Below are 12440 nucleotides of genomic sequence, written 5' to 3'. Positions count from 1 at the left end.
TCAGAAGTTAGGGTAAGTAGGTGGCGTACTTTCTTCCCCTCATACAGTTTGAGATGAGGGCTGTATTTATCCTTCCTGCTTTTTTTTCCTCCCTAGATCTGCTAATTATTTTTGAGCCATAAGTGGTGTTAATGTAAACATTCAAATACTATCTTGTAAACAGTAGAAAATCCATGTTTCTGCTTAAAGATGCTCTGTCTCGTAAAGTAGTATATCTGGTATTACACAAAACAGTAGTGTTTCTACTACAGGGGGCATTGGTTTTGGCCACATTCAAAGGTTTCTTTTCCCAGCCATTTTTAGATAGATTCAGCAAGAACTTTAGAACCATGGGGTGCTACCAAATTTCATTTCTTCTTGGCCTGAACCTAGAGCTCTCACCAAGATGTGTTCCAGTTCCTTATTACACTAAACTGAACTAAAATGCCTACAACTTCCATGCTTTCTTTGGAAGAAAGTAAATGCTAAGATTTCAGGAAGTTAATATTATGCCTTAAAGGATTTCTTTATAATTCTACAGTAAAACTGTTTTCAGTTTAAAAAGCTTGAAAATTTTAACTTAAATTCTGCACAAAATAAAGTTGAAAGCAACAGGGTTTTTAAGGAATAATATGATGCATAGCATTCCTGAGAGGCTTGGTAGCAACTTCATATATGTTGTTCCATTGCAAATTAAAATTTCTTCTTAAATATTTGCATTTCTTTAAAACAGTCACTCCAAAACAATTTCAGGTGTTGCTTAACATCGCTTACCTTTAATAGTAGTGAATATGTGGAATAGATTCAGTACATGTATTTAGGCCTTTTGTTTATAAATTTGTTTTGTAACATTTTGACTGCTAGTTAAATCACAACAGAAAGTTAATATTCTTTCCATATACTCCTTGGTTATGAAGGGTCAAATATGTGTCTACTTGCGGTCTGTTTTATTTTCTTCCTGGAGAGTAGTGCTTTTGTTAAACACTGTCTGAAATTACCAGCAACAAGATGTACACATATTTATGCCCTGCTACTGAGTCACATGTTCTCTATTAAAACTGTCCTTTTCCACCACCCTAACCCTTTGAAATTAAGAATTCTAAAATTTACTCCAGTATTTGATACAAACCAGGAAAAAAAAATAAGGGATAAATCGATAATATCTGTCCCTCACTCCTCTCTTAAGAGCAGTCTTCCTAGGTTGGGAGTGAAATAATGTAGGAACTATGTATGATGAGAAGGTTGAAATGAGAGGAGGCAGTTGAGGAGCACAACAGTGGGAGTCCAGCAGTGGGAGTCCAGCAGTGGTAATGAGGCTCTGAATTAGGTTCACACATTTATCTTAGTTGTAAAGCATCCAAAAAACTGTGCTGTTATTGAGTGCATAATCGGTTGTTCATGAACAACCGATTATGCACTCATCTCACTCCCTCATACTCAACTACTGAGAAACTGCTGCTAACAAATGTCTGCTAAATTCATCACAGCTAAATCATAACTCCTATTTCAAAAGTCAAAAATCAAAATACACGAGCTTATAAAAATCTGATTCAGCTGGCATAAAGTGATTTCACTGTCTTTTCAGTGAATAGACTAAAAGGTTAGAAAATAGTGCTTGTTACTGTTAAGTCAACCAAAGTAAAGACATTTAGAATTATAAGACTTCAGAAAATTCAGTGTGTTCTATATCTCTGTATTGCAGCCTCTAACATTCATGACTGTATGCAATCTTGTTCCAGTAAGTGGCCACCAAGAAATCTATGTACTTTTCATTTATTGGTTGAACAAATAGCAATTTTGGCTGGATTTTACCTTCCATTTTTAGTGTTAGTAGTTGCTAATTTCAGGGGGGTTTCCATCTCAAAGTATTAACAAACATGTTCAAACATTCCACCACGTGATAAAAATATCTGGTCATCTGGAGGCCAGCCTGGGTATGTGTCAATAAACGTACGCATTGATTGTAGCCATTCATGCTTCCATAATAAAGTCAAATGAAATGTGAACTGCAGCAAAGTCTCTGCAAAGTGGCATCTAAAATTCACTTGAAAAATGAGTCTTATATTGAGAAGAATGTTGAGATAATCCTAACTTCTGTCACTTTACAGCTTGATGTTTGTCTTAGGCAATATAGTTTCAGTGTAACTTATAATAAAGATTCATTAGACATGCTGCTTCTCCACTTTGTCATTGAACTAATATAAGCATGAAGAAATAGAAGAAAGCACTCATGCTGCATTCTATACTGAAAAACATAAGAAGATGTGTTATTGTGCCTTTCAAATTAATATTTTTTTAACTTTTTAGCAAAAAGTGATAAAACACAATGAAAGAGCTGTCTGGTTGCCTCTCTAAAGTACTCTGTAGGTGAATTAGTATTTGTTAACTAAGAGTTGTAGTTGATTTAGTGCTCTGGTAAAGCCTCATCCTCTTATGAGTTTCCTGTATGAGTAAGGAATATTACTGCAGTTTCCAGTTTCGAACTGCAGCTTACTGTATGAATTGTGTTAGTTAGAAGGTTTGCTAATGATAAGACAATAACTGCATCTAATCTAATTCCCCACCCCGTATTTCTCAGAATTTTTATTTCATTAAGAATTAAGTACAATACAAATGCAGTGAACTTAAATCACTCTTAAATACTTAAAGAACATGACATTTCTTCTGAAAACAGCTACCTCCTTTAGGTGTTTTCATATTTAGATGGAATTGCTCACATATTTGACTAGATTTCCCCTTATCTGTTCTTGAACGCAAGTTGGGTTGTTGTTTTTTTTTTTCAATAGATTTAAACCAGAACATTTTCAACTGTGTTGTAAATGTATTCTAGGGATACCCCTTTTTGTGAAGCTAAGGAAGAAATCTACATATCGTATCTTGCAAGACATTTGAGTAATACACAGTCCTCCTGTTTTTCAGATCTGGTTTGCATTTGTCAATGGCTTTTCTGGACAAATTCTTTTTGAAAGATGGTGTATAGGTCTTTACAATGTGGTAAGATGATTTATGTGTTTTCCATTATTTTCAACAATAATCATGAAAGTTTCTTGAGTAAGCAATCTTTAAGCAAGTCCTTGCCTCTAAAGTTTTACAATATGTGTTTTTTTAATCCATCTACTAGATGTTTACAGCAATGCCTCCACTAACTCTTGGAATATTTGAGAGATCCTGCCGAAAAGAAAACATGCTGAAATATCCTGAGTTATACAAGACTTCCCAGAATGCACTGGACTTTAATACTAAGGTAGATTTTTAAAAATTAAATATAATTAAAGCAGAAATTAATAGGAATTCAGTATAGTTACCCTTTTTGTTCCATGTTGCTCATAATTAAAAATGTCAGGGATTTTTATTACCACTATTTCCAGTTGTCCACTTGTCTGTGAGTGGTGCAAATAATATTTATCCATTTTCAGCAAGTACCGAAATGGACAGCAAGCATTTTATTTTTTTTCAGCCATGATTTTTTTTCTCTGCTGGTAATAAAGCTGTCTTCTATAGGCAGAAGTGATTAGACCTCTCTGTCGCTGAGCTGTATGTATTTGTACTGTTATATGGAAATGGATTACTGAAGCCTGTGGAGAAGTGTTGCAGAGGACAATAAGAGCTGTCATTAGATTTGTAGAGGGAGGGACTTGGTACTATTCTTTGTCAATTTGGAGTTGTGATTTTATGGTTTAATTTTGAGTTTTGGAGAAAAATACTTGGAGTCAGTTAAGAACGTGTCAGGGTGGATCAAAAAGAATCTGAGGCTACTTTTGATGGGAAATGGGCAACATTCATCTTGGAGAGACTAGTACAAGAAGTAGTAGAAGAATGTAGGTTTCTTTAATATTTAAAATATACAGTTTCTACAGATTTGTCCATAAATAATCTCTTAAAAAAACTAAATTAAAACTTGTTCCTGAATAGGCAATTTCATTAATACCATGACGTTTGTAAGAGTTCCTTCTGATTTTATTTGATTTTTCTAAATATAATTGGGACATTTCAAGTAATGTCATTGTATGTGAACTTGGGGACATTTTCAGTCTGTCATTGAATTAATGCCTACATGTGACGGTCTGTGGCAGATGTGCAGAGCTGATAGAGCATACTTACCTCTCATATCTGTGCCACTTGTGCTGTAAAACTGGAGTACCTCTGTATATATAAAATTATTTGTCTAAACTATCTTTGTCCACTAAAGCATATGAGATTTTTCTCCTTCATTACTTCATCCCTTCACCTACGAAAACAAACCTGGGAAGTTGTAAGGAAACTAGGGAAAATAGTTTATTGTGTCACTGTGAATGCTTTGCAAATATCAGACTTTTCATGGTCCATTAATACAGACACTTTCGTGTTGTGATAGTTTTAATAAATAATGTGAGTCATGAGTTAAAATTGTTGGATGTTTCTGTTTTTAAATAAGCCTATAATTTTTATTATTGCACTGATGTATTGTTGACTTCATTGGAAATTCTTTGACTATTCCCATATAACACTTGCTATGAGTAAATGTCTGCAAACTTCCCAGCTACAAAATTCCCACCTATATAAGTTGAATAGTTGGTGTTAAAGATTTGGAAACTTTACTGCCTTGAATGTTGATGCAGATGTTTGTTATGGTAAAAGGGATCAAAGGTTATGAGGTCATGACAGAGGTTAAAGGATTAGCATGGAACAATAAGAATTTGTCAAGAAAATGGAAAAGTAGAACTAATTTTTCTTGCACCCACCTGTGCTTTCTGTCAAATAAAAACTTCTGGTAATGACATAGCAAGAAGGAGAGACAAAGGTTAATGAGTAGCACAAGTTCAAATGTGCAAAGTATTGGAGTGTAAATTGGATTGTACAACCTAGTTAGTTGTATAATCTAACAAAAGACTTTGAAACATTGTGGAAAATGTTATGAGGCAGGCAACTTAATTTCAATTGTTTGAACACCTTAACAGTCATAATACACATCAGTTAGTTACAATAAAGGCTATGGTAGTCAAAAGCATTGTTAATGAAAAAACATGATTGCTATACTGAAGGAAATGGGTTACATATTTTTGAGTCTTTTTATGTTTTTATACAATATATTATGGAAAGCATCAATAGCTTGTTTATCCTTCAACTTAATACAGTTCTTTGCAGAAGGCATATTTTACAAATGAAAATAAGTTTGAAAGTAAAATTTGAATTATTTAGCAAATACATTAAAGGAAGGTTAATATGATGAAGTTATGCAATTCAAGAATGGAGCATGTAAGAAGAAATCTAAGGAAGATACTTCCATTTATCCTTTTGTAATTCCTTTGTATTTGGAAATATGTAGGTAGGTATATGTAAAACTAAGATTTTGATTGTTCTACCATCGAAATTTCTTATTACACAAAGCATAAATTATAAAAGCTAGAGTCCTCTAATTCCCTACTTAGAATGTAGCAATTGTTCCAGTTGTCTGCTTTAGTTTAATTTTTCTGATGATATTCCCATATGTATGCATTTTAATTTCCCTTCTGATTTGAAATTAAAAGGAGGTGATAATACACACTTTTTTCCAAAACATAAAAATAAACAAATGACCCATGAAGAACTAAGAGGCAGAAAGTGCCTGTCAGTTATATTACTTCACAGTGGTGGCCTGACAGAAACACATTTTGTGAATCTAACACACAGATAAAAAGAAAGGTCAGGGTTCACAGAGCTAGTTTGTTGCAAATGGTTCTCATGGATTCTCTGTTTTCCCCTAGGTTTTCTGGGTTCATTGTTTAAATGGCCTCTTCCACTCATTCATTCTGTTTTGGTTTCCACTAAAAGCCCTCCAGCATGGTAAGTATTATGAAAAATACAAATATAAATGTTGAAAGGTACAAAATATCTATATACCTTATTTTTTCTTAGGAAAACTTTAATAACAGTTTTGTGTGATTAAATTTCAAGATACCATTTCTAGAACTAGAGAAAATGCAATATATTTAAAATGTTTTATTTAAAATCTGTTTAAAAGTAAGAGTAATATTATGTACATATACATGAAACTATATAAATAGGTTTTAAGTAAACTGAAACAAGATGGAAAAAAAGAGATTGCTATTTAATTATGCTATTCTTTTATATACTACATTACCATGATAAATACCTACAAGATCCTAAATCACTACTGTCCCTTTCAGCATCTCCTACGTTTTGTAAACTTTCATTTCTGGTGTGTATACTTTCTCTCCTGTTACTTCAAGGGCATACTAACCCGTTAGTTTACATCTATATGAGTAGGCTTGTGAGACAGAGGAAACTGGGACATCTTGGACAGCTCAGTCCTGTCATTTTTCTAGTTCAACTCTTGTATATGCATCTGAGCTGCAGAAGGAAACAGGGTGGTTGAGAGTATAGCTCTATTAATTAGAGCAAACCTGAAAGCACTGCTTCCAGTTTGTGGGCATGTTTGTGTGTTAGCTCTCATAGGGGTGGGGGGTTGTTTTGCTTCCACTTTGTGGGGAGGGAAAAAAAAAGTGTGTACCCTGCAGCTTGTCTGTAAAATCAGTACCCTTCTCAGTTTTCCTGATACAGCCAGGCAGTCTGCCCTGGCATAGGGGACAGAAGTATTCTCATGGATATTTTGGAACTGTTGAAATGAGAGCAAGATGATCACAGCTGCTGTGCCGAAAAAGGTTAAGGGGAAGATTTCTTGCAGAGTGTTTTATACTCAGTAACTTCTGATGGGTTAAAGGGAGTAGGTGGCAGCCTGTTTTCTCTGAAAGGCCACTCACATCACACTGGATGTGAGTTCAGTGGCAGTGGTTTGCATTGGAGAGGTTTAGACAGCCCAGGAGGAAAGAGGTCCCAAAATGTCAATGCATACTTTAACAACACAACCTCAAATCCAAACCAAAATCCCTGTTCAAAGCTGTAGCCAATGTGTGAGAACTTTATGCATTACATGATGGAGAAATGTTAAATGAATATATGTGGTGTTGCAGAATAGAGTTCATGTGTGAATGGCAGAGCTGAGATACTTGCACGAGCACCTGTGAGAGCACTATACAGCGCAGGCCTCTTCTGCTCACAGCCCCTGGGCTAGAACTGACCTGTTAGAAAGTGGCTGTCTCTAAGTCTGAACACGTTGCCTTCTGTCTTTCTCTTTCATTCCTAGAAAAAGACCAGGTGAGAAAGGAGAGTAGAAATGGGACCTAGGGATTGTGTACATGGTGGACCGTATAACCAGTACCTGCCATGGGTCTGGATAGTGCACAGAGTTCTGCTTGAAGGGGAAATGAGCATAGGATGGGAGCTACAGTTAATTACATCTGATGACTGTGTGTGTAAAGAGGAAAGGGAAATAATGCTACTGGTTTCCTAGGGAGGAACTGATGCCTGCCACAAAGATCCACCAGAGAGAGGAACTTCTGAGAACAAGTCTCAGCCTCCACCTTCTTTTAGCAAAGAAAGGGTGCAGAAGGATCCTGAGACATGAAAGGAGGGATGGGAAGAATGGGGGATAGCTCAGCTTTGAGTGCAAGAATGCCTAAGAATGCTGAGTCCCAGTGCTCTGACTAATGGGAACAGACTTAGCTGTCTGCCTGTTCCTCTGTTTTATCCTCATTATGCTTACTGCTAGATATATATTGTTAAGCAGCAGAGAGTACATGTTTGATCAGGTATTTATTAGAACATTGAAAATCAAATCTGGAAGATCATGAAGAACTCCCAAAGTTCACAGTCATTCTTTTTTTTTTGAGCGTTTTCTCCTGTGTACTCTTTAATCTCACTTGTCCACCTCTTTCTTGTCTGCAAGTGGAAAATCTCAAATTGCACACATTGTAGTAGAGTCTACCAAGAAATTTGTGATCAGACAATAGGTATGGATTTGTAAGAATTGTTTGTCAGAATTTGCTTCGTGGGACCTAGCCATTGTACAGTACCCAAAACTACAGTCTTTGCACTCTGTGTACTGTCATGTGGATATGAAAAGTGACAAGGACATAAATCTTCACAGAAGCTTCTTCTGATGCGATTTTACCAACATAATAGTAAATGACAGAAGCCAAACTTATATCTACGAGTAAACCTACCAACTGCCCCCTCTTTTGTATAACCTTTAAAATGAGTCATGGTCTTAGCTTTGTTTTCAGGCTTCCAGCACTCTTGTAGTCTTTTGTGGTGTGCAACCCTGTTCAGGGAGGAGGTTAAATCGGGAAGTGCCCGGAAGGCAACCAGTATCACTAGACCTAAGGAGACAGCCATTGTGAGCTCCTTGTCTTGCCATGGGAGAGGACTAAGTTAAGGAGAACTATTTGCAAGCTTTTTTATTCAGTTCTTTTGTGTGAACTTTCACCTGCTGTCTCTTCCAGAATATCAATAAACAGAACTTTTTTTTCCTGTGATAAACTGGCTTTACAGGTCCTGAAAAGCTTTTAGAAAGGAGTACTCTTCATCCACCACTGAGGTGAATTTCATTTCAAGTATGTGTAAAGGTGATACGAAGGCTGGAAAAACACTGGATACAAACATGAAAAAATACTTAATTAGCAGCATTTAATATACCGTATGCTAGCTGAGGATAGTGGAAAAATAAATGTTTTCAACTACAGACCATTTTTATCTGCTTGTCACCTTTCTCTGGCCAGCCTCATAGAAGGAGTTTTAAACCCACTCCCCCCACCCCACCCCCCCAAAAAAACCCCAAATGCCTTTATTCTTCTTTCTCCCAACACAGCTTTTTTAAAACATCTTTCCTTATGTTCTCTCAGCATTAGTGGGGTTTATTTTTCTTTTTTTTTGGTGTCTTATACTTTTATCCTTCCCTTCTCCATGCACAGTATTTTGATATCTCTTTATGTGATGGAAGTAAAAAGCAATATCCCAGTGATTAGAATCTTTACAGCAGAGTAACTGCCCTGGTTTAGTTGCAGTATATGAACAATCTCAAATGCTAAAAGCATTTCTGAACTGAACACGTAAAAATGTAGCAAGCTCAATAATTCTGATTGAGAATGAGGAATTCCCTCTAGTTCAGTTGTGCGTTGTCCCATGTCTGCCAAGAGCCTTCACAGAACTGGGATCAGAAAAGCCTGTACTCTAGCAATAGTCATAAAAATAAGTTCTGTTAAATAAGCATAAATGTACTGCTTCAGAGTTCTGAACTTAAGAACCACAGTAGATGTGATTTTTATGCAAACACATCTCTTCAGGGCATTGATTCTTTGCATAAATGCTGTATGTGTATCCATATGAGCAAAATGGATGCATATTTATATGAATCCACAGATTTGAGTTGGGTAAATTTTGAAAATGTTACAAATAACAAGCATCTCAAGAATTAAAATTGAGTATATTTTGTGTTTTTACTTAAACTGAATCTCAGAAATATGGATAAGAGCAAAGATGAGTTTCTATACCAAAAATATCCAGAATCAGTGACAATCTGACTCTCTAAGCTTTCTGCGTACTTATATGTTACAATAAATGTACACTATAGCTATTATATTTCATATTTTTCTGAAGGGAAGATACTGTATCTCTGATTGTAAAAGTCACTCTAATTGAATTATTACTGAAATCAATATTACTCATATTGGTATATGATGTTACAAAAATCTCGTGTTTCTAGCGTAATTCCTGAAGACACTGAGTGTCTTAAAGGACTAACAATTATAAAAGTCATAGATGTCTACTGTTCAGTACTGTTCAAGATGAAATCTGCTGGGTTTACCCTGTAGGAAGTGCTACCATGTCTTCTGTACCAAAAATAAGATTTTTTTATATATATAGTGCTATTATGGATATTTAAATGTTTACATGCTTTTATTTTTGTCACTATTTCTTTTTACAGGTACCGTATTTGGCAGTGGTAAAACTTCAGATTACTTGCTCCTGGGTAACACTGTATACACTGTAAGTCTTCCTACAGCTATCTGGTGATCTAGCAGCTGACTATCTATATTGCCTCTATCTTTAACTCTTAAAGAGATGTGGTTTTATTATTATTTATAATTCTCTACATAGAAAACTTGATTCATTGTAGTGCCTTATAAATAAGAAATGGCTCTTGAATGGCTCTTTGAGAAGCTTTGAAGTGCATTTTGCATTCTAATCCCAGTTTTTAAAACGAAGCAGTTTAAGAAATATGCAGAAGATACATCTGTTCTTTACCGGAAACTGTCTATTTTTTTTAAATACTGGGACTTTTAATTCCCTAATTAGCATGCTCATTAATTTAAGGTAAGTTTCTGCACTGGAGAAATCCCAGGTTATTGTATATGGAACTGGTTTGTGGACTTGTGAAGATACAGTTCTGTTCTCCCTCTCTCAATTTACCATGGAGCCTTGAAAGAGGGATGGAGCCATATGGAACCAAGGTTTGTGGGATGTCTCTTCAGAGACAACCAAACTTCCAGAATTTCACCTGCCCCACACCTAACAGTAATCTTCTGTTATTCTCATAGATAGTAGTCAGTATTGCATTTTTTCTCTTAATCTTTTATCTCCTAGAATAAATTAATGCAGCTAAATATCTCTTTTTCACTTGCTAGGTATCAGTGTTAACCAATAGATGAGGGTTTTCCAAGATCTCATGGAAGCAAAATTAGACTCGTGCTTACTCTCCTCTGTTCTTCAATGTTAAGATTTGAATTAATTTTCAACTTCCTGTTGTTGGCAGATACAAAAAAGAAACTAATTCTTCCATCAAAATAAGGGAGCTGTAATACATATACAAATTCACATCAAAACCGATTTCCTTAGGGAATAGGGAAACATCGTTAACTGAAATAAAAGGAAAAGTATTCTAGAGTACATTGTAGTCCTTTGAGAATGTAGCTACTGTCAGCATCTCCTGTGTATGAGAGAACATTTTGAATAGTGTTTTCTGATCAGCTAACCAGAAGGGATAAAGAGCATAAAGGGCCGAGTAACCACAGACCATTCTGTGTATTTTCTACTGCTGTGGCAGTTAAAATGTTTCTTCTGCCAGTCAGTACATGGACTTTAAACCAGTTATTTCAGGCACATTGAAAAATTGTTTGTTCACACATTCTCGTAAAAGTTTATTTGCTCTACACTTCCCGTTCCCTGTTCCAAAAGGCAAGCACAGCATGTTTTGTTATCAGTAGTCACATATGATCATGCAATCTATCATATGATGAACTCATCTCCATTAGGGATGGATGGAGTATCCCGGGTAAGTGTTTCTGTGCAAAAATAAAATTAAGATGTAAGTTCACAGTCATTGTCATAGCTCAGTCCTGACAGAAGTAGTTCAACTGACACATGTCTATTTGTATTATGATCTCATAACACCAAGCAGTGTTTAGAAGTCAGTCATTTATCTGAATGTCACTGCTTTCCCCATCATAAGAGTATTTACTTCATAAGAGTATTTACCAGAACCACCTGTTGTTCTAAGTGACACAGGTTGTTCTTGGGCAGAGGTTCTCTGCACTGAGTTTTCACCCTATCTGCAAATGTTTCATTGTTTACTCTGCTTGGAAAGTTGCAACCTTGCTTAGTTCAGCAGAAGTTTATTTTATGAATTGTATGTATGTATACATGAGTTGGGTAACTTCACCTACCCTAGCACTTAAGGCTAACACCTAAGTTTTCTGATAGCATCTCCTTTTCCTTGATTGCTCTAAAATGATCCTTTGTATTGGCCATCATTTTGTACAGTGAGTTAGCACTGTACACTTGTTAAGCCCAATTAGTCAACATGCTGTTGCAATCACAGCTGAAGTTCTTTCATGAAGCAATCTCAGAACTTCATCCTACACAGTTGCTCTGCTCTGTGCTTCTTTCCAAAAACCAAGCTTGACACCAGAAGGAAACAAGTTACATAGCTGTACTCAGAGTTTACTGGATTACACTAGGTCCTGTGGAACTGAGTGCTTGAAAACGTACAGTACTGCAGAATAACTTGAGTATCATCTATGACATCAGCTGACTCAAAAACATCAAAGCCTACATTTTCAGATTTGTGGCAACATTTTCCACCGCCTATACTTTCAGTATAGTAACCTGGAGTGTCTCATTACTATTTGTCAAGTTGTATCCATGTTAAAACAGAGGTCACAGTGCAGTTGTTCTGTCACCTGCAACTAGTTTTCAACTAGGAGAGCTGAAGCATCATCATCTTGAGAGCCTAACTGCTTGCTACTAACCTGCAGAATGGCCAGGATTTTCCCAAGAAAACATTATTTCACCATTTTAAGTCCAGACAACCTGCTTTTTAATTTGTTTTCCAGATTCTCCACTTTCTTTCACTTCAGATTGAAAATCTAGGGAGAGATGGGAGTTACAATTGATGTATTCCTGCTCTTGCACAGGAACTCAAGGAGGTCTGGCGCACACATGCATATTTGAAAGGCTTTCAAAATTGGGGGATGTTGAACATTTTTTAAAAATCTGTGCACGTGAAGTGTACGTGCCCTGACAATTGTCAGTCATTGCTTTGAAATATCAAAATCATAAGGCTAAGGAGCTTCTCATTCTTCCCA

The 12440-nt window shown here is 35.9% G+C and overlaps 1 protein-coding gene across 5 annotated transcripts in view; it reads left to right on the top strand.

Moving 5' to 3' along the window:
* ATP8A1 (ATPase phospholipid transporting 8A1) overlaps positions 1-12440 on the top strand; it is a 130161-nt gene that overhangs the window by 88609 nt on the left and 29112 nt on the right. For all 5 annotated transcript variants that reach the window (XM_074822428.1, XM_074822426.1, XM_074822429.1 and 2 more), the window contains 4 exons: positions 2899-2973; positions 3101-3223; positions 5703-5781; positions 9782-9843. In XM_074822428.1, the coding sequence (XP_074678529.1) occupies positions 2899-2973; positions 3101-3223; positions 5703-5781; positions 9782-9843 (339 nt within the window). The remainder of the gene's footprint in view (positions 1-2898; positions 2974-3100; positions 3224-5702; positions 5782-9781; positions 9844-12440) is intronic.

This window comes from Strix aluco, chromosome 4 (genome assembly GCF_031877795.1).
Source record: "Strix aluco isolate bStrAlu1 chromosome 4, bStrAlu1.hap1, whole genome shotgun sequence".
NCBI lineage: Eukaryota > Metazoa > Chordata > Aves > Strigiformes > Strigidae > Strix > Strix aluco.
This window is presented reverse-complemented; position numbering and strand designations above follow the sequence as displayed.